This window comes from Nicotiana tabacum, chromosome 23 (genome assembly GCF_000715075.1).
Source record: "Nicotiana tabacum cultivar K326 chromosome 23, ASM71507v2, whole genome shotgun sequence".
In the NCBI taxonomy this organism is placed as follows: domain Eukaryota; kingdom Viridiplantae; phylum Streptophyta; class Magnoliopsida; order Solanales; family Solanaceae; genus Nicotiana; species Nicotiana tabacum.
The window spans coordinates 18,678,189-18,704,513 of NC_134102.1; the positions used below are offsets into that span (position 1 = coordinate 18,678,189).

The following is a 26,325-nucleotide window of genomic DNA, read 5'->3' on the forward strand; positions in this document are numbered from 1 at the left end:
AGTTTAATTGCATTAATAACCATGAGACCCGTGATCATCAAATTCTGAACGAGTCTATAATTGTAACTTTTTTTATTTTTGTCACATGGCTACTTTCTTATGTGTATTTGAAATACACTGTATTCTCCACTAACCATAGTTAGCTTCCAATTAAAGAGCATTATTATCTTAAACAAACTCTAGTTTACCTTGATTTTCTAGTAGTATTCCTTTTTCTCCTCCTCCATTTGCCCATCCCAAAGCTCTACACTTTTTCTTCTCCCTCCACCCTCTGTTTGTCCATTTCAAGAAGCTTAGTAGTAAACTAAACCAACTTTTATTATAGTATTAGCGTAAATCTTTGAAAGTTACCCACCTCGAATCCATCATCATCATCACACACACACACACAAAATCTCTCTCTCTCTCTCTCTCTCCAATTTCATCAACCAAGTAAAGTGTAGAGTCTTGTGTATGAAAGAAAAATTGGGTCTTTCTCTGTTTCTTGAATAGTAGCCTCCCTTGTTCAATTCTCTCTTTTTTCTCCAAATCTGGCAGTTTTCAGTTAGGCAAAAACTCAAACACATTGAGTGCAACAACAAACTGGTTAGTTATTGGTTAATTGGTGATGAGACAAAAACAGAGTAGTTTGTTTTTACTCAAATGGGAAGACATATAATTAGTGGTAGTAGTACACCACCAATTTCAAGTGTGGCACCAGCGGTAAGTGGTGGTGTAGAAGGAGGAGAAGATAGTAATCATTGGAGAAGCTTTGACAACTCTGTAAATGCTGTGTCATTTGGTTTTGTTGCAACTGCTATTCTTATTTCTATGTTCTTAGTTATGGCTATTTTTGAGAGGTTTCTCCGGCGAAGATCTTCCTCTTCCGGTGGCCGGAGTAGTACTGATCTTGTTGCTCAAATGAGGGTTCAAAGGAAGCTTGATTACCCATCTCCCGAGGTATGTTCTCTCTTTCTCTCTTCCAAAATTGTATTATATTTTCACTTTTAGCCCGTATCGAAATTATATCAAAAATATAATTTTTAAATATAACATAGAGAATGTATATATATACAAAAAAAAATAAAAAATCAGACTATTATTTTGAGAGCGTTTATACAGTGTTATTTTCTCGATATGTTATCTGACTTATTTAAACAAATAATTTTATTTGATTTTATTTATAGTTATCGTGAAATTATTAGATCATTTAAAATATAAGTACTATATGCAATCCTTTATAAAAATAAGGATTAACAGCCTCGAAAATATTACATTTTACTTGTTAGTTGTTACAAATTAAAATACATTATTAGTGTTAAATTCCAATTTAATGTAATTTTATATAAGTCAAATAATTTATACAACTATGCTGATAGGAAATAGCAAATATCGGATGCTACCGTTGTAAAAAAATTAATAATAATGTATTCACATGCATGTGTAAATATATTTTTTACTCCTTCAGTGCAGTTTAACATGGTGATAATATGTTAACTATATTTTACCAGGTTATTATTACCGTTTATCACAAATATTAACTTATAGTTACCTCTCATAAGTGTATTGCTTACTTGTGAGTGTATAAAACAACTCATATATATAAAAAAATATTTTTTTAAAGTGCTTTATGGAGCAATTTGTCATTTGTGTATCTTTTAATCGTTGCTTCAGCGCTTGTACTTTGCTTAGTAGGAGGAACAGTGCTATGTGATCATAACATGTCAATTACTGTCAAACATCTTTATAACAATTTCGGTTGTTCCGATATTTTTTTGTTATTATATTGAAGTGCTATTATGGATGAGATATATTATTTCCTCGGTTTCAATTTAGATGAGTTAGTTTAACTCGACACGGAGGTTAAGAAAAAAAAAAAGACTTTTGAAACGTGTGATCTTAGAAGCCTGATGGGGTAAAAGCTTTGTGAGACCATGTCATTTGTGTGGTTATAAAAGCTTCTCATTAAGGGTGAAATGAGTAAAATAAAGAGTTTAAAGTTGAATTATTTCCAATCGTAGAAATGTATCATTCTTTTTTGAACTAACTAATAAGTAAAGTGTATCATCAAAATTGAAACGGAGGGAGTGTAACATAATATAAAAATCGGTTTCGAGAAAAACTAGGGATACTGTTACATAGAGGTGTGACTATACTTTTCTATTATACATTTAATATTTTATTGGACATAGAAATTAAAAGTAAGTATTACGAATGGAAATATACGTGGTTATTCTAGGTTTCTAGTATGTTTTAAGGACCATAATGAGTAGGCTAACTAACTTTTCTGTGACAGTTAATTGCTTTTTTCCTTAATGCCATTATTGTTTTTTCACATAATTATGGCTATTATAGTATATAGCTGGATTATTTGACTGGGATTCTATTCATAATTATCATTTGGTAGACCTTAGTGACTGTTGATGATTCGTGATAATCATGTCGTTGAAAAATTTATGCCTCAGACCAAAAAGAAAAAGTGATAATATTATTCCGGTTAAAGATAGTTTTTAATTCGGTGATTTTCTCTGTGTAAGTAACAATTTGTTGTGTAGGAAGTGCTTTGCCTCCTAAATCCTCGGTAGATTTCGAATAGCATATGGTTAAATTACAAAAAAATTGTTGTGTAAAATGCTTCTTTTCAGCATCATGAAATATAATTGTCCCTAGGTAAATGGTCTAGTGGTAAAATACGCAGCATCTGCAATGTGGTTAGGCGTGCGTCACGAGTTCAAACTTTGTCACAGTTAAACGTCTGGTATTTAAGTGAATAACGATAAAGGGGTGAGCCTATTATCCATTGAATTTTGAATCGAGCGCCATTTATCCTCGGGAATTTATCAGTTATCAAAGAAAAATACAATGTCCAAAATTATATTGGACAAGAGGTTGCTATCATGACCCCATTGTGGTTTTGCATGGTACTATTCAAGTTAAAAAGACTTTTGTGATTGAAACCCATGTTGTATGTCCCAGTTTTATGCATAATAGAAGACATTAATGCCCAGGATATGCTATTTTATACAAGGAGCCATTCAAAACATGTTTTTTTTAATTGACTGATTTACAATTTTTTGGTCAGTTTGTCCCAGTATCTAGCCAAAAATAATTATGTGGTAAGGAGAGATGAAGCTATAGCTTATATGACATCCTACCATAATTTTGACTTTAGAGACCAGAATGACATATGACCTTTTTTTTTGTTCTCTCTCTTTTAATAATTGGGTCGTTTGACGCACCTCAACTAATTTTTCGAGATATGACCTTTTTTTTGTTCTTTCTCTTTTAATAATTGGGCCAATTTGACGCACCTCAACTAATTTTCCGAGATATAACCTTTTTTTTTTGTTCTTTCTCTTTTAATAATTGGGCCAATTTGACGCACCTCAACTAATTTTCCGCAACTAATATTCCGAGATACCTGCTACCTTCCATCAATGCTTTTAAACCTAAAATCTCGGGGCATCTCCAACCTTTGCTCCCATTTTGGGACAACTTTACTCCAATCATTCTCCAATTTTTCCCCCAAAAGAGAATATTCTTTTTTATATTCTTCTCTCTCTTCTATATTATATTAATATCTTTCATTTCAATTTTATTTTTTAATTTTCATTAAACAAATTCCATCTTTTATTTTCATTAATTTGTAATTTCCATTACAACAATTCCATAAAATTTTAAATAATATAATTTGTAAGCAATTATGGATTAACTAATAATACAAATAAAAGTAAAATTATTGCGATACAAGATTAATTTTAATGTATTTTAATTTAATGTATTTTTAATTTTAATGTATTTTCAATTTTAATGTATTTTCAATTTTAGCAACATCAAATATTTTATATTTGCACCTTTCATTTTTTGTGATGGATATATCATTTTCATACAATTATAACTCATAATAAAATTAACTACCAATTTTACATTTAAAAAAAAAATAGATGCACGATAATTAATTTTTCAAAATTATACGTCCAAGTTAAGATGAAAAATTAATTAGGTAAATATATTATATAAACATAATTAAGTATATATAAAAAGATAAATTAAAAGATTAAATAATAAAAATAATAATATTTTAATAGAGAATATTAAATGGGGAGATAATAGTGTTTCCCCAAATTTGGGAAGATACTATTCACTCCCCATTTTGGAATGGGGACAAAAATGGGGGAGTGTTGGAGTGAAATTTCCCCATTTTTGTCCCCCAAGGGGACAAGGTTGGAGTTGCTCTCATAGGAGCAGTAATCAACCCATTTCACTGACTACTAAGCCACACTCAGGAGTACTCCACTTTTGTTCCTTTCCTGGTGTGAGTTAATGCTGGGTTCAACAACAGCAACAACATACCCAGTGTAGTCTCACAAGTGAGGTACGGGGAGGATAGAGTGTATGCAGACCTTTCCCATGCCTTTAAAAAGGCATAAGGGGTTCAACATTGTCTCATTATTATTTTATTTTTTTTATTTTTGGAGAATAATGGAGCAGATTATTGAATTGGTTTAAAAATTCACATTCTAGATGGAGTATGAGTGGGAATATCTGAAAATTCTATAGCTGGCTACATTATGAGATACTTGTTAACTGTTCCTTTTTAGCTAAGCAACACTTGTCTAGTAATATTCACGAGATTATTCGTAAAGCTACATTCTATGCTTTAGATGTTTAGTTAATTGATTGCTAGAATCATGTTTTACAAATGCTTAATGGTGGATTGAACCACTTTATCAGCAAAAAGAGGGTGGAGAGAACTAAACACTTAACATATGAATATATATGCTCTTTTGGTTTCATTCCTTCATTTTAACTTCCAGACATTGCAAGTAGCCGTCAACAAGGGTAAACCACACTTAAAGTATTAAATTCTTTACATTGTCGGCGTATATAAGTTAAGTTCATTTGTTTTAAATGTTTCTCAACTACGCGGAGCTGCTTTTCTGATTTTCTTTGTTATTGCTTCAGATGACTTTTTACGCGAACGGAGTCTCAGTACTGATGCCCGGAGAAGAAGTTCCTACCTTCATTGCACATCCTGCACCTCCACCTTGTCCTCCAGAGTGTATTTCTCAACCCCGTCATCAAGACGACGACGCGTCTTCAAGTCCAGCCTTAACTTCTATTGGCCATATTCTCAATTGACAATACAGATATGAAACTGAAATCTATGGATATCATTATCCTGAACCTGTAAAAGTAGATATTGGTAGAAATGTCCCACTCATAGTGAGATGAAAACTTAAGGGCCTTTTTTCCCCTTGAGGAACTTGTCATTGTATTTACATAGTGTAATGTGATTTGCCTACTGGCTTTCTTCATTACTCCAGGGTATGTTCCAACTCCACCTCTTCTTTTCTTTTTCCTTTTATATTAAAGAGTTTAACTTCTGTACATTGATATGCATAAGTGTGCCTCCTACACAATATTATCGTTTTTGTTTTCCTTTTTTTTGCGTCCTCTGTCCCTACTTTTGACTCAGCTACAGCTCGTAGCTTTTGATATTTTGGAAGAATCTATTTTACGTCTCTTTTTCGTTGGAATAGGAATCATCTACTAGTTGGGAAGTTAATCTTCTGTTTCTGATTTTAGGTCCCTTTGGTATATTGGATTGACTCTGAAGCTTCACCCATCCGAATTTTCGTAACACTTTCCATTTTGAGACGTTGACACCACTCTCTTTCTCACAACTTTCAAAGTCAAATTTGTATGTTTTCTATATTAAAGTGACATTATTTTTTGGTTCTTTTAACACATTAAAAAATTTATCTTTTAGCATTAATTAATAATAAAATTGACCATATTAATCTTAATTTACTCATTAAAAATATAATAAATTACTCCTAGAAGTTAATTCCTTCCTGATATATGAAGAACTAAAATATTTTTTACCACAAAAAAGGTTAAAAAATCACTTAAAGTGGACCGGAGGGAGAGTCCGGAGAGTGCGTCTTGCTCTTGGGTCTCCATCGATATGCAGGAGAATTTTATAGAAACATAAGTTCTTTGTTATTGAAAAAAAAATAGTGAGCTCACTGCCCAAAATTCATCCCAAAAGAGGGAACAGAAGCTGCACATCCCAACAATAATTTCCTTTTCCAAAGACCTCCATAGGGATTACAATCTCAATAATCTCTTCATAGACACGAATTCATTTTCTTTCTCACAGACATGCAAGTTGGCCTGTCAATAGTATATGATTTTTTTTTCCAAAGTTTGAAATTTATGTTTAACTCTCTTTCCCACCGCCAGATAGTCTCGTTTATCTATAACGCTGAAAGTGAAAAAGTACAACCCCAGTGTAAATAGAGATTGTGTAGTAGCTTGCTTATTCTTGTTAGACTCTGATGCTCATTTTAATTATAAGTCTAGAGTATCCAACACTGTGAATGCCCACAGGACAGCCGTTGTATAGATTTTCTTTTCCCTATTGATTTCAACAAAGAACTTGAGAATAGTGACAGATGGAACAGATTTACAGTAAGGTAGATATACAACTACAACTTATACTTACTTCATAAATGAGGGTATATATGGGGCAAAAGCTAAAGCTAACCAGACTTGCAAAACCTATATCTTTCTCTTGCTCTCCACTCTCTTATGGAAAGATGCCATAGAGGAATAAGAGTTAAATGACAAACCTTCTTTTTATTCGCAAAAAAACTTGTGTGGACATTCAACCCTGTGGTATGAAAAGACACGATTTGAAGACCAGAAGCTTACACCGAAGATGCTGCACGATCTGATTCTATCATGGATTTAATATAGAATTCACCTGCCTTGTATGAGGACCTAACCATGGGGCCAGACGCCACATATCGAAATCCCTGCCAGCAATTCAGGAAAATATATTAGCTAAACACAAATAATGCCAGTAAAGCAAACAAACACTTCCTCTTAAGCTTCAAGTTCAATCATGTTACCAGAAAATCTAGCAGTTCTAGATTTAGTCCCATTCGGTATTGCAGAAAATAGGTACAATAATAAAGAGAAAAGCTATCAGAGTTTTTTTGGGAATATTTTTCAAAAGACACGCCTTGGTTAGAACCAGTGTTCTGATATTGAGCCTATGACCAGTGTTTTTAAAGGCGTAGGTGTAAGAGGTGTTTTACATATGTCTCAGTAGGGCATAAGCCCCATAGGTATTTAATTTTTAATATTTTATAAAATAATATAATTACAATAAATATTTATAAACAGGTAAAATTGCATAAAAAATAAAGAAAACTATAAATATGTGAAATATATATATATATATATATATATATATATATATATATATATATATATATATGTGTGTGTGTGTGCGCGCGCGCGCGCGCGCTTCATCCCCACAAAAAACTAGTCAAAACAATCTATTGTACGGTACTTAGAAGCTCAAGTAACTTGAGTAGAAAAAAATAATGTTTTCTACATGGAGGAACAAAATGGATGACTAACCTTCAATTTGAACTTTGAACTTGCTGATACGAAAGAGAATGTTTCTCTTTGTATTTGTAAAAATAAAATTGAATATTCATTGCTTTTGGGAGATATTAGCAGACTAGCGGACAAGATAAAGAATTGGAAAAAACCATGAATTGGGGCTTCAATCAATAAAAAAGGTCTTGACTTTTAAATTTAATACATTTCAGTTCCTTTTTAAAACTTTTGAGTAATTACCAAGCTGAATTTTGAAATTTTGGGTATTATATGAATGACTTATTCAACAAACTTTGTTTTAATTTGAGAAAATCTCTGGGGCTTACCTCACTAAAAAAACTCGCCTTAAACGCCCGAGCGTACGCCCCGAACGCCCGGGCGTACGCCCCGAATTGCTGGGCGTACGCCTCTTGAGACTTTCGCCCTACACCATCACCCCGGGGCGTTTTTTGGTGCGCCTCGCCCCAGGGCTCGCCCCGAAAACGCCTTTTAAAACACTGGTTAGAACCTCACTGGCTGTGTCATTGTCCCAAGTGCAAGTAATAAGCTTTCACAGTGTTTATTCCGATCAGGCCAAATTGACCAATTATAAAATGAGACTAACTTTTTGTTACACACAAACTTTTTTAGAAAAAGGTGAAATTTAATTGATTTGAAAAACCATAGGTAGGCCTATGTAATTAGGACAAAACCTCAAGGGAGATAATTAATCCTACCAAAAAACAAGGCATGTAGGACCTATGTACGAAATAAAAAAGGTCATAAACAAACCATTTCCATGCCGAGTACACGATAGTTCTCAAAGGCCTCAGGAGTTATGTATTCTGATACAGGCATGTGACGCTTTGTTGGTCTCATGTACTGACCAAATGTCATTACATCAACCCCTGCTGCTCGCACCTTCTCCATTGTTTTAACAACTTGGTCAGGTGTTTCCCCACAACCCAACATTACGGACGTCTTCGTCAATGTACCAGCAGGGGCACAGTCCTTTGCCATCATCAGAACATCCATAGATTGCTTGAAGTTAGCACGATGATCTCGTACTACACGCTGAAGCTCTTCAACTGTTTCAATGTTGTGAGCAAAAACATCTAATCCAGATTTTGCAACTTTCTCAACACAGCTAGGGTCTCCTCGAAAGTCTGGAACTGCAGGATAAGAACAACATCAATACCACGACTTCTAGCATGGTAAGGTCAAAAAAATAAATAGAATCTGGGTTATCAGAAGGAAAAGGAAAATTCTTGGAAATAGATTTTTGAGAAGCTTGAAAATGTAACGATAACTTCTATCATGTTAATTACGTAGACAAAGTAACAAGTTCAAATGGCTAATACGTTACTTTCACTGTTGCCTTTTTCTTTTAAAAAAAAAAACTTCCAGAATGGAAACGGAAAAGAGCAGTTGGACGAAAATTGCTAGTCCGAACTTAAATGTCAAATTCATGCATGACCGGTGGCAAGTTGATTTTGTAGTTAGATTACCCAATTGACATTGATCTGGAAAAGGAATAGAACTAGACAAAGGTATTTTTTGCCAAATTTTTTATGTGTTCCGCCAATGGCAAAGTTGGAGAACACAACAACAACAACAACAAACCCACTACATTCCCTCAGGTGGGGTCCGGAGAATACACACTTAAGAAATTTCCTGCCAGAAAATACTACTGAAAATCAAATGCTTTAAAAGCTATAGGACTTTGAAGAGAAGTTGTAACCACCCACAGCTTCTTAGTTCATATATTTTCATTTTTCATTTAAACTAACACGTGTCTAAATATTTTCTTCCTTTATTTTACTATCCCAGAAGAACATTTTATGACACTGAAATGGAGCCTTAGACCTCCTTCAGAATTTGAAAAAGTTAAAACAAGGCAAAACACTTCTCTAAGTGTAACTTGGCAGTCAAAGAGAATGCATCAAAATGAAGTATTAGTTTTGATCATATTTCACATGTCTAAGACAAAACGAGATGTCAAAAATCTCAGACACATATCAAACATGTGGGTTTCAACGAAGTGTCATGGTTCCTATTGTTAAGCTCCTCTATCAATAGATTCTTAGCCACGACAAATCAGCCTATCCAGATGCTTAAAAGGGCATCATTGGGATTTCCCAGACCTTATCCATCAGGTACCAGATCAGTTGTCTTTCTATCAACCTAAAAGCAGTTATTTGGTTGGTCACAAACTTCTTAAAAACCATCAAATTAAAATAAAAACGACAAGCATACAAACTCCACTTCCATAAAATCAAGTTTAAAAAACATAAAAGCATGGAACTCATACCAAGTGCTTCTATGAGCATATTTGGCTTCAGGGTTTTCAACTTCTGCACTGTCTCAGCAAAATGACCGCTTCCTTGATCAGGTAGATCATCACGGTCAACACTAGTAATAACAACATAATCCAGACCCCACGAAGCAATGGCCTCGGCTACATTAGAAGGTTCATTTGGGTCCGGAGGGGGTGGAGTGCGTGATGTCTTCACATTGCAGAATCTGTTAAAGAAGCAGAGATCATTAAAAGGATCGTTTTCTCATATATTGCAACTTATTTCTCTCAAAATCCAAACTAGGCTACATAAAGAGGTCTCCTCTAACCTCCTCGAATCCTCAACGGATTATATAAACTACGAACTGGTGGACTAGGAAAGGAAAAGATGATCTAAATACAATGCGTCTTTCTTAATATTTTTCCTAAAAGAGAGTGTATTCACGCACTTTGCAATAACATCAACATCCTGGGGGTGGGTGGGTTTCGAGGCTATCAAATTGCTAAGTTCAAGGGGGTAATTAGGCCAAACATAAAGTTTAGGTGTGCACTGAATAAAGTCATCAAGTTCAGAGGACCCCGATCTATTTGCCTAAGACCTAACTAGTTATAAACTCTACGATAAATTCCTTAATATAAGTTGCAGAAAGCACCAAAAGCAAGAAAAGTTTCACAAAAGAGCGTAAACACCTTACCATTACCAACAACCACTAACACCTTCACCGACTCCTCTCACATGTCCAAATATACTCACATGGGGAGCAAGTACTAAAGGAATATACACAGTGAAAGCAGGATACCTACACAATATTAGCCAAAATGAAATGGTGGACAATTGGCCTTGGAAGCTCATCTGGAAAACAAAATTACCCCCCAAAGTTATATGTCATAGCTGGACTACATTGAAGGAAGCGTGCCTCACTCAAGATAATCTTTGCAAAAGGAGTATTCCCCATAGTTAATAGATGCTATATATGCCAGCAAGATTTTGAAACAAACAGACATCTATTTTTGCATTGTCCAGTTGCTACAGACATCTGGAATTCTTTTCAGTTTTAGGACTCAACTGGATGATGCCAGAGAGTATTAAAGATGCTTATAGTAGCTGGAGTTTATGGAAAGTTGGTAAGTCCATCAGCAAGATCTAGAAAATGATTCCTGGATGTATATTTTGAGCTATTTGGACAAAAAGGAACAGAAGATGTTTTGAGGGTTTAGCAACTCCAAATTACTCCTTGAAGGCTAATTGTATAGTTTTGTTATATAGCTGGAGTAACCTCTCCTCTATTAGCTCCCCCGAATTATTTTTGGATTTTGTTAGCTCCCTAACACTAGCATAGGACCATCTGTACAGAGCTAACATATCATCTTTTGTATTAGCACCTGGACAGTGCTCTTTTGCATCTTCTTGATGCTTTTTATAATATCTCTTACTTCATCAAAAAAAATTAATTGTTTAGGTCTGCCTCTTCATGATTACGCTCATTGGCCCCCCCACAACTCCCACCTTCCTTCCTTCTAGTGTTACATCACTAGGTAGACCTAAAATCAATAGAGGGTTGTCTCACAAGACCTGCAATCTCTCGAAATTAATTCAAACTTAGCTAAAAACATAACAGAATAGAAACAACGGATCACAAAAGAACAAGTAAGTAAAAGATTTTTAATGCTAAAATTAATCAAATTTATCAATCAACACTCCACCATGTTGTAATCCTAAACTAGTCGGGGTTAACTAAATAAGTTTGCTATATCCATTTGGATCTAATCAAGCACATTTCGTTTCAATCCAACTCCTAAGTCCCAATGGGCAAGGGAAAAGGGCATTCCTATCCAATGCATTCATATACTCCCCCGTACCAGTTTATGTGACGCTATTTCCTTATTAGTCTGCTCTAAACATCACTAGTTTGAAAAGACATGTAGCCACAAAAATGTTATGGCATGTTTAAACCACAAGATTCAAAACTATTCCTTTATTCTTACACTCCGTGTTGAGTTAAACTATATCACAAAAATTGGAATGGAGAAAGTATAAAAGTATAGTAATAAGCATCACCTGCAACCTCGGGTGCAAGTATCACCGAGAATCATAATAGTGGCGGTAGCAGTACCAGTTTCACCACCTGACCAACACTCTCCCAAATTAGGGCATTTCGCTTCTTCACAAACAGTGTGCAGTTTCAATTCCCTCAATTTCTTCTTAATCTGCGTGTACTTCTCTCCACCAGGGATGGCTTCTTTCATCCATTTCGGCTTCGGCAGCGGCTTCTTCTTCGTACCTACCTCAACGGAATACTCGTTTTCCGATTGCAGCCTTATAAAGTCGCCTAGCGTCGGTGACTCGGCGGCTAACCGATGGCGTAAGCCTTCTAGGGTTAGAGGTGGAGAAGTAGAGGTAGGCGTTGGGGCGGAGGAAGAGAAGAATTGAGGTAAGAGAAAGTAGTGGTGGTGGCTATGCCGGTGACCGGATTTGAGTGATCGGAAAAAGAGTGTTGTGAAACGGGAATTCATTTTCCGGCGTTTGAATGTATTTCCGGTGCCGGAAAAGTTGGATTCGATTTTCTCGGCGGAAAGGACTTCACCGTTCCAAGGCGTTGGTAGTTGGTTCTCACTCGGTAGTTGAAAAGAGATGGGCTTTTTTTGGCTGTGTTTGGTACTATGGAAAATGTTTTGCATCTAAAATGTTTTCCTATAAAATATTTTAATGTAAAATGAGTTATTTTATCACTTATTTTCATTGATGAGTGAAAACCTTTTTTCGAAAAATATTTTTTTGTTTTGGTTAGAGAATAGAAAATAGAAAATAGAGTGGGTTGATCTAGTGGCAAGTAACTGAAATTATCTCCTTTCCGCTTCACCGTTCCAAGGCGTTGGTAGTTGGTTCTCACTCGGTAGTTGAAAAAAGATGGGCTTCTTTTGGCTTTGTTTGGTACTATGGAAAATGTTTTGCATCTAAAATATTTTCCTATAAAATATTTTAATGTAAAATGAGTTATTTTATCACTTATTTTCATTGATGAGTGAAAACCTTTTTTCGAAAAATATTTTTTTATTTTGGTTAGAGAATAGAAAATAGAAAATAGAGTGGGTTGATCTAGTGGCAAGTAACTGAAATTATCTCCTTTCCGCTTCACCGTTCCAAGGCGTTGGTAGTTGGTTCTCACTCGGTAGTTGAAAAAAGATGGGCTTCTTTTGGCTGTGTTTGGTACTATGGAAAATGTTTTGCATCTAAAATATTTTCCTATAAAATATTTTAATGTAAAATGAGTTGTTTTATCACTTATTTTCATTGATGAGTGAAAACCTTTTTTCGAAAAATATTTTTTTGTTTTGGTTAGAGAATAGAAAATAGAGTGGGTTGCTCTAGTGGCGAGCACTCTCCATTTCCAACCAAGAGGTTGTGAGTTCGAGTTACCCCAAGAGCAAGGTGGGGAGTTCTTGGAGGGAGGGAGCCGAGGGTCTATCGGAAACAGCCTCTACCCAAGGGTAGGGGTAAGGTTTGTGTACACACTATCCTCCCCAGACTCCACTAGTGGAATTATACTGGGTTGTTGTTGTTGTTATTGTTAAAGAATAGAAAATATTTTTTAGAAAAATAATTTTTTATGCTACTCTCCTCAAATACCATTCTCCCAAGTCCCTATATTTTTTGTGCTCCCGCAAATACCCAATATTTTTATGACTCTATTTTTTCAAGAATTTAATATATTTTTCTAAAAATTCACACAAACCCAAAGTAACTAATGTGTTGCTTTACTTTTTTTATGCAAAAATAACGTTGAAATTTGTGCTCCATAACTAAAAAAAATATTTTTTTTTTGTTGAAAAAGAAAGTACTATTCTACAACACAAAAATAAAGTACTCATTTTGTTGAAATGAAAGAAAATACTTTTTTTACATTATAAAAAGAAAATACTCTTTTTGTTGCAATAAAAAAATACTTTTTACTACATCATTTTGTATTTTGTTGAAATGAAAGAAGATATTTTTACTACATCATTTTGTTGAAATGAAAGAATTTTTTTTCTTCTACATCATGAAAAAAAAAGTGAAAAAAAAAAAAATTATATCGTGAAAAGAAAATACTTATTTGTTGAAATGAAAAAACATACTATATCTATAATATGAAAAGAAAGTACTATTAATAATATTTCTATTTAGGGTGGGGGGTGTAACTGTAACGACCTGACTTGTCGTTTTAAGAATTTACGCCTCGTTCGGTGACTTAAGGTCTCGAACAGCCTCGCAATATGTATTATGACCCGCGTGTGTGGTCTAGTTTGATTTATGGATGATTCGGAGTGATTTGGGACACTTAGTCCCTAAGACGGAAGCTTAAGTCTTAGGATTTTGACCGTAGTCGGAACTGTGTGAAGACGACTCCGGAATGGAGTTTCGTCGGTTCCGTTAGCTCCTTTGGGTGATTTTGGACTTAGGAGCGTGTCTGGACTGTGAATCTGAGGTCTATAGCCAATTTAAGCTTGAAATGGCGAAAGTTGAATTTTTGAAAAATTGGACCGGAAGTGGACTTTTTGATATCGGGGTCAGAATCCAATTCCGGAAGTTGGAGTAGGTCCATAATGTCAATTATGACTTGTGTGCAAAATTTGAAGTCATTTCGGATTGTTTTGATGTGTTTCGGCACAAGTTATAGAATTTGAAAGTTCAAAGTTCATAGATTTTGATTTGGGGTACGATTCGTCGTTTTGATGTTGTTTGATGTGATTCGTCGTTCAAAGTTTTGACTTGTGTGCAAAGTTCGTATGATGTTTTAGGACTTGTTGGTGTATTTGGTTGAGGTCTCGGGGGCCTCGAGTGTATTTCGGGGTTGTTTCGGATCATTTCGGGTTGTTTTCGGAACTGTTGTATCTGGTATTTGACTTCCTTATTCGCGAACGCGAAGAGAGTCACGCGAACGCGAATAGGAGTTTTGAGGCTGCTGGGATTTGGCCTTCGCGAACGCGAAGGTATGCCTGAAGAACCTACACGAACGCGAGGGGCCAGTCGCGAACGCGTAGAAGGAAGGAGGGAACTGGGCCTGGAGTCATCAGCCTTCGCGAACGCGAAGCTTCAATCGTGAACGCGAAGCAGTAGGACTTGAGTGCATCGCGAACACGAGAGCTTGAACGCGAACGCGATGATATGCATGGCAGGCCTTCGCTAATGCGACGCTGGTAACGCGAACACGGAGAAGAATTTGAGGCAGCGAGTTTTTGGCCTTCGCGAACGCGAGACATAGGTCGCGAACGTGCAGAAGGCCTATCTAGGCAAAATTAAAGGTCCCAAAAATGGGGGTTTGAGTTCATAACTCAAAATCTAATTGGGAGCTCGGTAGAAGGCGATTTTTGAAGAGATTCTTGCGTTGGTGTTTGAGGTAAGTGATTCTTATCTAGTTTTTATTAATTTCCATGATTATGTCTTTGAATCCATCATTTAATTCGGATTTAATGGAGGAAAATTAAGATTTTTGTAAAATCTTCCAAAAACGAAAATTTAAGATTTGGAAGTCGAGTTGTTATTGGAATTCGATAAAATTGGTATGGTTGAACTCGTAACGGAATGGGTGTTCGGATTTCATAAAAATTATGTCGGGTTCTGAAGGACGGGCTCCGCGTTGACTTTTGTTGACTTTTTAGAATAAACTTTTAAGTCGGCGTATTATTATCTGGAATTATTTTCGATGAATTTTAATGAAGTTATACAATTAATTTGGATAAACTTGAGATGTCCGAAGGTCAATTAAAGCAAGAAGGCTATTTAGGAATATCGGCCTAACTTCAAAAAGGTAAGTGTCTTGCTTAACCTCGAGTGGGCGAATTACCCCTTAGGCATTGAGTTTTATGTGCCATTTGTGAAATGTGAAAAGTCGTGTACGCGAGGTGACGAGTACGTACTCGGGCTTATACGTGCAAAATTCATTGAATTAAAATCTTAGGCATTATTATATAGTAAATTGGGAAATTGTGAAAAATTATTAAATCATCTGTTTGCCATGCCTAAATCCTTATTGTTGAATTTGTTTTTATATGATAATTTGATGTGATTGTTACTTGAAATATTTATGAAATTTCGTGAGTATTGTTGGTTTAATATTTCTTGAAAACTAATTTCAATATGAATTTTCTTTTGCAAATAATTAATTTAAGCGAGCTTAAGAATAAGTGTTAATATAATTATCTAAATTTGCATTAATGAAGGTTTTGCTTTATGTTGAATAATTTCTATCTCTATTGATTGTTTTGGGATGTTATATACATTGTGTGGAGCCTTGGGCTATTTGTTGTGAAATTAATTAATTTTGTTATATCTTTGAAATTTGGTTGTGGCCATTGGGCAAATTGTGATATGAATTGATTTTATTATATTTTCATGTTAATTTTCCGTGTAAATTATTGTGTTGTGTGAGTTATTATTTTGGGGAGATAAGGGTGGCATTTCACCGTTGATATTATCTGGGTATAAGGGTAGCATTTCACTGTTATTGTGTTTGTTGGAATATTATCTGGGCGGAGCGATAAAGGTAGTTATAGGAGCGATAATGGTGGCAATAGGAGCGATAAGGGTGGCTATTGATATTGTATGGGCGGAGCGATAAGGGTGGCTATAGGAGTGATAAGGGTGGCAATAAGAGCGATAATGGTGGCGATTGTCAAGGGCGATATGTGATGATGTGGGGTTGTGATGTTGATAATTTTCATGTGATGTTATGATTTTCTTGTGTTTATTTTTATACCTTGTGCAATTTGTCTTGTTGTTGGTAAATTGATAACAATCTGATTTATACTGGAATTGAGAGCCTGTGGCCATTGCCAGACGGATTATAAAATGAAATATGGGCACGAGGTGCCGTGAGTAAATAATGAAGATATTTGGCACGTGAATTGTCCGTGCAGTTGTGATATGAAATGTGGGCACGAGGTGCTGTGATGAAATGATAATGATAATTGGCACGTGAATTGTCCGTGCAGTTGTGATATGAAATGAGGGCACAAGGCGCATAGAAAATATGATGATTTAATTATGGGCACGAGGTGCCGTGAAAATATAAAAATGGACTGAGACCCGTATTTTCATGATTATGAAATGAGGTGTCACATAGTGACTTTTTAATTGAAAGAATTATATTCAAAATATTTATTTGGAAGAATTTTTTCTTAGAAAGTATTGTATTTGAAAGATATTTATTTGAGAAAATTATATTTGAAAAGATTTATTGAAACAATTATATTTGAAAAATAATTATTTGAGAAAATTATATTTGAAAAGGAGTTTTATTCGTAAGAATTATATGTGAAAGATATTTAATTGAAGAACTTGATTTAACTGGGTATAATTGTATTTATTAATTGTTGAGCGATATTAAATGGTGATCTTATTGTCTTACTGTGCATATCATTAGTTGTTTGATGTTGCCTTGATGATCTTTGTTTCCTATTATTTTGTATACTATATTGCACAGGTTATTAGACTAGTGAATGTCTTGACTGTACCTCGTCTCTACTCCACTGAGGTTAGTCTTGATACTTACTGGGTACCGACCGTGGTGTACTCATACTACTGCACATTTTTGTGCAGAGCCACGTATTGGAGACATCGGACTTGAGCAGAGTTAAAGCGGGATCGTAAGGATTCAAGGTAGAGCTGCTTAGTCGTCGCAGTCCCTTGGAGTCTTTTTATTTCATTGTACTGTTAATTTGTAATCAAACAGTATTGTATATTCGGTCCTCGTGATCATTTCATGTATTCAGTTAGAGTTCGTGACTCAGTACTACCAGTCATGGGAGGTTGTATATTTATATTTGTTTCGTTGTTAGTTTTGATTTCTTATTAAAAAAATGGCTTCAGAAAAAATGTAATTGAAATCGGATTACCTAATCTTAGAGACTAGGTGCCATCACGACGCCTGTGGTGGGATTTTGGTGTAATGACTCAACCGGTCATTTTAACTTTTTAGCCCCGACCCCCTATTTATTTCACTCACTGTCTCATTTTGTGGTTACTTTACTTGTCAGGATACTTGGTGTCGGATTCGGGAGAGTTTCGTAGTGGAATGGGACACATAGTCCCTAAATTAAAAGTTAAAATTGTAGGAGTTGACCGTAGTTGGACTTGTGTGAAGATGACTCCGGAACGGAGTTTCGTTGGTTCCAATAGTTTCATATGATGATTTTGGTCTTAGGGGCTTGTCCGTGTGTTGATTTGGAGGTCTGTATGTCATTTCGGAGTTTTATTGGCGAAAGTTGAAAAGTAGAAAGATTTTGGAAGGTTTGACCGGGAGTGGACTTTTTGATATCGGAGTCGGATTCCGATTCCGGAAATTCAAGTAGGTCCGTAATATCAATTATGACTTGCGTGTAAATTTTGAGGTCAATCGGACTTGATTTGATATGTTTCGGCATCGGATGTGGAAGTTAGAAGTTCAAAGATTCATTAGGCTTGAATCGATGTGCAGTTCGTGGTTTTAGCATTGTTTTATGTGATTTGAAGGCTCGATTAAGTTCGTATGATATTTTAGGACTTGTTGATATTTTCGGACGGGGTCCCAGAGGCCCCGGATGTGATTCGGATCGAATTCGGACGAATTTTGGACTTAGCTTCATTGTTGAAGTCCCATGCCTATTGGTGTCATCGCAACTATGGAGGGTTCGACCGCAGGTGCGGAATCGCGGGTGCGGAGGTTGAAGCACAGAAGCGAAAGGGAGCCCCCAGGAGCTGGGCTCGCATGTGCAGACACCTGGGCGCAGGTGCGCCTCCACAGACGCGGCCATTTCCTCCGCATTAGCGGAAATTGGAGGAGTGGTTTTGGACACGACCGCATGTGCGGTCTCCTTCTCCGTAGAAGCGGGCTCGCAAGTGCAAGCCATGGTCCGCATAAGCAAAAATTCTGAGCTTAAGTGGGATCCACACATGCGATGGTTTTCCGCAGATGCGGCGTCGCTAGGGGTGTTCAAAACCGAACCGAAACCGAAAACCGAACCGAAACCGAAAACCGAACCGAAACCGAAGCTTAATGGCTTATTGGTATCGGTTTAACGGTTTAACGGACGGGGAACGGATTAAATTTTTTTATTAACGGCTTATCGGTTTGGGGGCGGATTATTTAATTTTCTTAACGGATAATCCGTTAACCCGTTAAGAATATATATATATATATTAAATATATATATATATATATATATATATATAATAATCAAAAACCCTTCTTCCACTTCCAATACTCTATCTATTACTAATTTACTATTAGACATTTAGTTATAATTTACTATTCCAGTTAGTTACTATTAGATAATTTTGATGTCATGTGTTATACCCAGTGTTCTCTTCTATTTCTTCTGATAGTTATAAGTTGTTAATAGGCTCATCCCCAGAGATGATTCTACTGGGAAATACGCTGGAATGTAGCTCTATATTTCTTCTATTTAGCTCTCTTCTTAGGTGCCATATTCTATAGACTGGAATGTAGTCTGCTGAGCATAGGAATTTTATTTTGAGTCACAGCGGTCAGCAAACAATCCGATAAATCGCCCGATAAGAGCTAAACCGATACCAATCCGCCCGATATCTTATCGGGTGGCTAGTGGATTAATACATTTAAAAGCTGATAACCGATAAGCCAAACCGTTAAGAGTAAATAACCACCCAATCCGCCTGATAAGCAGCCCCAGGCCTCGCAGAAGCGACAAAAAGGCCGCAGAAGCAGATTCGCTGGGCAGAAAAAAGTGATTTTTTAAGGTTTGATTTTATTATCCATTTTGGACTTAGAGAGCTCGGATTGAGGCAAATTTTTGAGGGATTTTCGGAGGAAGAATTTGGGTAAGGATTCTTGACTAGTTTTTGATTAGTTCCCACGAATCTATCGTTATTTTCATCATTTAATTAGTGTTTTAGTTGGAAATTTGGGGGGAAATTTGGAAAAACTTCTTAGGCTAAAAATTGGGGATTTGAAAGGTGATTTGAGGTCGAATTTGAGTAATTCTTGTATGGTTGGACTCGATATCGAATGGGTATCTGAGTTTTATGATTTTGGTCGGGTTAAGAGATATGTACCCGGGCCGACTCTTTGGAGCGATTTTTCAATTCTTTGCTAAAGTCGTAATTTTATTATTTAAATTAGTTTTCTATAGTTATATTTATAGTATGAAATTATTTTGGCCAGATTTGAGTCGATCGGAGTTGGAAAATCGAGGAAAAGGCTTTCTTATTGATTGATTGAGCGAGGTTTGAGGTAAGTGACTTGTCTAACTTTGTGTGGGGGAAAACACTCTCCCATGGAATTTGGTATTGTTGTGACAATTTGTAATATATGAGGGCCGTGTACGCGAGGTGACGAGTGCGTACACTGCTATATGTTGAAATTCCGGTTTTATCTAAGTAGTTCCTTTTATGCCTTAACTGAGTTACTTTAGCATGTAGAGTCATCGCGTTTAGCCTAATTTCACCTGTCTACTTGTCTTATCTCTTATTTGCAACTTGTACTACATGCTTAGTCGAATTACATGCTTTCTTGATTTCATATTCCTTATTTAATTGTGGGATTCTTTACTTGAAATTGCTATCCTTGAAATATCATTGTTTCAGTTGTTATGTTTTGGTTTCTGTGATTATTGTTGAGATGATTGTTTGGTTGTTGCACGAGGTTTCTATCGTACCCTTGTGATTATTGATACGCATGCGGTGGTATAAGGTATGGGTGTTAAAACGCATGCGGTGGTATAAGGTTTGGGTGTTGAAACGCATCCGGTGAGATAAGGTGGACTCGATACGCGTGGCTAGTAGGAGAATTATTAGAAGTCATGCGGTGTGATAAGGTCAGCTAAAATATGAAATGCTATTAAGGGAAAAATAATTTTCAAAATAAAATATAAAGGCTCACGCGGTGATATAAGGAAAGATTGTGAGATATTTACTTTTGAGACTACGAAGCAGTACCTCAGGAGTGCCCCTGTTGATTTTCTCTATTTGCTACATTGATTGTTGTTGTCTTTCCTTAACTTGTAAGACTTTTGCTTTCCTTTCATGTTGTATTTGTCTTCTTTGATTCCGTGTTATTACCATTCCGTAAATTCTCATTACTTCACTTCTCTGTCATTTCATTATATTACTTTATCTTCTGCCTTATTTCTTATTATTTTCAGTAGGGCCCTGACTTGACCTCGTCACTACTCTACCGAGGTTAGGCTTGGCACTTATTGGGTACCGTTATGATGTACTCATACTACACTTCTGCATATCTTTTTGTGCATATACAGGTACTGCCTACCAGACCAGGTATTAGTGAGCTAGTCTGTACATGGAGACTTTAAAGTACATCTGCCAGCGTCCGCAGATCTCGGAGTCCCCCATCTATCTTTATTATGTTGTTTCCTTATCCTCATTAGACTCTGATGTATAATGATATTTAGTATTTCTCTTTAGAGCTTGTGACTTATATCTACCGGGTTTCGAGAGTTGTTTATACTTAGGTTTTAGTTTTTATTTATTACAATTGTTGATATTTTTGAGTTTTAGCTTTGGTAGATGACATGGAAAAAATGGTGAGGTGGCATTTGGTAGATGACATGAAAAAAATGGAGTGATTCAGCTGTCACAATATAGATCCGTTAGGTATAGGGGCAAATATTATAAGTTCACTAACAGTAAGGGCAAAAATGGATAAATAATATAACGGGTGGCATAAGTAAACAATATAGTATAGTAAAGGGGCAATTTTAGACATTTTCCCGATTAAGAAAAGGTCTAAAATTGTACTGTCGAAAATAGTGTACATTTACCCTCCGTTATACTATCAGTACAAAAATACTCTGACGTTAACCAATAGTTCAAATGCACCCCTCTTCTATTAAGGATGTCCAAGATGGAGTTTAATGTGATGACGTGGCTATTAAAAACAAATAAATCAAAGACAAGTCAACAAAAGACCCAAAAAAAAAAAAACCAACTCTTCAATCTCATACGCTAAAACAGAAATCCTTCTGCCATGATTTCAATGGGATTGTCTAAATAAAAATGTGGTCCTTTTTAGTAAGCTTCGTGTCAAGATGAAGATTTGGACTTTTTTTTTTTTTTTGGATCTTTTGCTGACTTGTCTTTGATTTATTTGTTTTAATAGCCATGATATCGCATTGAACTCTACCTTGGATAGCCCTGACAAATGAGGGGTATATTCGAACTATTGGATAGCGTCGGGATATTTTTGTACCAATAGTATAACGCAAGGTAAATGTAGACTATTTTTGATAGTATAAGAGTATATTTGACCCTTATTCCAATTTTACCCCTTTATTTTCGAATATTATTTACATCTAACCTCCGTTATATTATTCGGTCAAATTTATCCCTTCCGTTATACTATCCGACCAAATTTATCTACCATCAACAAACTTTTAAAAATTACCTTTCAATCCGTCAGGTGACCCAGAATCTCCCAAAATATTTTAATCAAGTCACTTATTCTTCTTCTTGATCCACTATTTTCAAAATAGTTGGCATTTATATGCTCTTTCCATTGAAAAAAATAAGAGAAAAAATATATTAAAATAATACAATGGTTAGTAAATAAAATATAGTAAATTGAAGGATCTAAATTAGATAGCTTGTTTAAATTCCAAAAGTATTTACAACTCCCCAACATTAATGAATTCGTTGTACCAAAGTTATGGAGACTTTGTAAGTATTAGAGATAGAGTTGAAGTTCCTCGGAGAATTTACATTGTCGAATTCAACTTTGCTTTAATCAAATGCCTACGCACCGTGTACTCTTAAGTTAGTCGATCAAACTCTATACTTACCAAAAAATAATAAAAATATATTCAAATATACATATACATACATGATAAGTAGCTACATACAATACACATTATATAGACCCACTTAATTTTACGGTGTGTATATGGTTGAAAAATAAATAAAGTTTTAAACCAATTCCAAACGCATTATCACAAGAGGAGAAGTGAGTGCAATGGTAATTAAAAATTTTTATGGATAATTTGTATAGTCTAGTACCTTTAGCATTCACATCATAGTAATTTCTGAAAATAGTGGAGCAAGAAAAATAACAAGTGATTTAAATAAAAGAAAATTGGGAGATTTTGAATTACCTAATAGTTCAAGGGGTAATTTTTAAAACTTTGCTGATGGTAGGAGTAAATTTGCCCGGATAATATAATGAAGATTAAATGTAGACAATATTCGGAAGTAGAGGGGTATATTTGGCCCCTTTCCCAAGAATTTATGAGCAAAGTTATAGCCCATTTGACCAAGCTGCAAAAATCAGCTTATTTTGAGAAGTGTTTTTTTCTTAAAAATGTGCTTTTCTCAAAAGTACTTTTGGTGAGAAACAGTTTGTGTTTGGTTAATTAATTTGAGAAGCATTTATGAACATCAATTAGTGTTTGACTAAAATTTTAAAAACTGTTTCTAAGTGTATTTTTCTCAAAGATATTTTTCAAAAAAAGTGCTTTTGAAAATAAACTATTTTTTTCTGCTTCACCAAAATTGGTTCAGCTTTTGAATTTAGTTATACTATACAATTGACCAAACGATTCCTTAAAGATTCTTGTTAAGGTGAACTTTTACTATTACTCTATTTATTATTGTCTACCACCATTCACTACCACCACTAAACTTGTACACCTATCACGATCACCACTATCCACCATATCACAACCCCAATCGTCACTTGTTTCCGCCGCTAACTTTAAGATTGCTTCGTCAAATAAGCAATTTTACTGCATCATGTAAATAAAATAATCTCTCTAATATTTTGCGAATATAGTATTTAATTATTAATTTACATAATTTAGTAGACTTTAAGTAAAAATAAATTATGCACATTTAAATACTAAAAATCAAATAATTTTTAAAAGAAAAGACTTTAGTGTCAGCTAAGTGTCACAACTCATAATTTGGAGTTGTGATTTCGGCCAAGAATTGGTGAGAAAAGGTCCTTCTGATGGTCTGACGTAGAACAGTCTACTCGGGCAACTTGGGCTTTTTAATTTTAAGCATATATAAGGGGGGTATAGGTGATGAAAGCTCCGACCTGCCTCCCCCATACGTGCTGCCACCGAGCCGTATAGAACGAGCTGCCTTGGGGGCGAACCCCAAGGGCCTGCCTAGATGACTCAAGGGAGTGTCAAAGGTATCCATGCGAGTTTGGGAACTCGTATGGGCGGCGCAACGCCTTCGGGCCTGCGTTGGGCATCAAAGTGGCGCTGGAGGCTGGAAGTGTGGAACGGCCAGCCCCGCGGGCTGCCGAATGTTGGAACGAGACCTCCGTGCCGATTGGATACTTGACGCACCTATCATAGGGGCATCATGTGTCGACTTGTGAGCATGGCTTTGGTTCAACCATACAAGCAAGGGTCCGTTGGCCTAAAGGTGCAGGTGTGGGCGACACTGCACTACTTCGGAATGGAAGCATGTTGCAAGAGGGCTATGTATGGGCATGGCACGAAAGAGGCGCATGACAATGGCCAAGGGCTAAAGGTTGCCTTACTCGGGCGAGGCACGAACTAGTCGCGGATGCACTAGGCGAGTGTCAAGCTTGAGGATTGGGCTGTGCACGCGGGAGCGATGCTCAGTCTTGGGCTAAGGACAAGGCATGTCCTAAGCCAATCCCCCAGGGCACGTATGGATTGTGATCCTAAAATGGAGCGCCACGACATGTCTAGGGCCAAGGGCCTAGGCATCTTACGGGCGGCACAGATTGGGACGAGCCTGCGGGCGAGCCCCACCGACAGGCACAAGATTGTGCTTGGGAAATCCTGGGACAGGAAGTAGGCTGGCCCATGGTGATGGGAGTCCGTGGGCGCCGCACGGGCGAGCAGGTGCCGCTACCCAACGTGAGGATTCGGGCCCGTGACACTTGGTATCAAAGCTGATTAAGGCCATACTATGCCATGGCACAACGTCAAGGCAAAGGGTGGATATGGCGAGTGCATTTTGGATGTCAGTGCCGAGATCACGTCAAAGCAGAGATTGATGTTCATCTGCCACCAAAGATCGAGAACCCGATACTGATAGTCGACGAAGGAAATGGGTGATTCCATTGTCTTTCGTGAGTCTAAAGTGCTACTGAATGAGGTGATATGCCGATGAGTCGGATGGCCAAGAGAATGCCATGTTTGCCAGGTCGTGCAACCATATTGCGAAAGAGTGGGAGCCATGGACTATAAACTTGGGCATGATCATAGCGGAGATCTTGCCAAGGATGCGTGCGACGCATCAAGCTGAGTGTCTTTCCTTCAAGAGAAGACTTTGGGTTGCCTGAGGGCATTGCCAAGGTGAGGAGACGGATTCGAGGGTATAGCGAAGCTTCGAAATGGGGCGAGTTTCCTAGTTAGAAGGTGTCATCATTCTGGAAAGGGGTATGTCGAATAATCGGGGACCAAGAGTGTCCAAGTGCGAGGCACACCGAATCGGGAAGCCGTGCTAGCAGGGCCAAGAGGGCGCCTGTCTATAGGGCGAGTATTGAACTACTACCGGGAGCATTGGCTACTTGCTGAGGAAGTGACAACTGGAAAACAAAGAGCTTTGTTCGGAAATGCGGCGATGCTATGACTTTGGGAATGTAGTACTCACCAAAGGTCGTCCCAAGTGCTGGCCGAATGCCAAGTGGGACGACAGTGCTAAGATGTATCCTCCACATTGAGTGTGGGAGGATCCCACCTATGCAAGAGGCATAAGGGCGAAGTCGTGGGTCTGGAAGCGAACACATCTTCAAGGTAGTGAAGGCAAAGAAAGCTACGGGAGCAGAATGCTACGTGAGCTATGCCAAGAGGGCGTCTTAATGCTACGGGAGCGAAAGGCTACGGGTGCCATGCCAAACAGGGCATGTTAAGGCTATGGGAGGGAAAGGCTTCGGGAGCGGCGTCAAAAGAGCTCATGATGTGCTAACCTGTGAAGGAAAGCTTCAGACGGACATGAAGGCCGTGAGGGTCATGGTGTGATTTGACTAGTATGGGTCAATTACAAAGTTAGACACCATAGGGTGCAAGTGCGGAGGCACTTTCCAAGTGAACACCGAATGGAGGTGAAGTGCAGAGGCACGCTTGGAAGATACTTGGGGGAGAAGTGCATGGGGCACGCCTCCTTTTGAGAAAGGACTTCGAGGAAGTCCAACCCACAGGACAAAGGGAGCTTGAATGGGCATACCTGAGGGGGCAGACTCCGGGATGTCTTAAGCCATGATGTGTCATCGGGGACGATGACATTATGAGTGTGGGAGGATATCACAACTCGCATTTTGGAGTTGTGATTTCGGCCAAGAACTGGTGAGAAAAGGTACTTCTGATGGTCTGACGTAGAGCAGTCTACTCGGGCAACTTGAACTTTTTAATTTTAAACATATATAAGGGGGGTATAGGTGATGAAAGCTCCGACCTGCCTCCCCCATACGTGCTGCCACTGAGCCGTATAGAACGAGCTGCCTTGGGGGCGAACCCCAAGGGCCTGCCTAGATGACAAAGGAGTGTCAAAGGTATCCACACGAGTTTGGAAACTCGTATGGATGGCGCAATGCCTTCGGGCCTGCGTTGGGCATCAAAGTGGCGCTGGAGGCTCGAAGTGTGGAACGGCCAGCCCCGCAGACTGCCGAATGTTGGAACGAGACCTCCGTGCTGATTGGATACTTGACGCACCTGTCATA

At 37.1% G+C, this 26,325-nt stretch overlaps 2 protein-coding genes across 2 annotated transcripts; one reads left to right on the forward strand and one right to left on the reverse strand.

Annotated features, from left to right (window-relative positions):
* Nucleotides 1-228: 228 nt before the first annotated feature.
* Nucleotides 229-5,297, forward strand: LOC107792992 (uncharacterized). The gene is made up of 2 exons (XM_016615261.2): nt 229-939; nt 4,945-5,297. The coding sequence occupies exons 1-2, from the start codon at nt 643-645 to the stop codon at nt 5,119-5,121; spliced, it is 474 nt and encodes a 157-aa protein (XP_016470747.1). The 5' UTR covers nt 229-642; the 3' UTR covers nt 5,122-5,297.
* Nucleotides 5,298-5,330: 33 nt separating this feature from the next.
* On the reverse strand, nt 5,331-12,345 carry LOC107792991 (lipoyl synthase, mitochondrial). The gene is made up of 4 exons (XM_075246665.1): nt 11,733-12,345; nt 9,689-9,900; nt 8,170-8,549; nt 5,331-6,803 (listed from the first exon to the last, which is right to left on the reverse strand). Exons 1-4 carry the CDS (start codon nt 12,185-12,187, stop codon nt 6,696-6,698), a joined length of 1,155 nt encoding a protein of 384 aa, XP_075102766.1. The 5' UTR covers nt 12,188-12,345; the 3' UTR covers nt 5,331-6,695.
* Between the last annotated feature and the right edge of the window lie 13,980 nt (nt 12,346-26,325).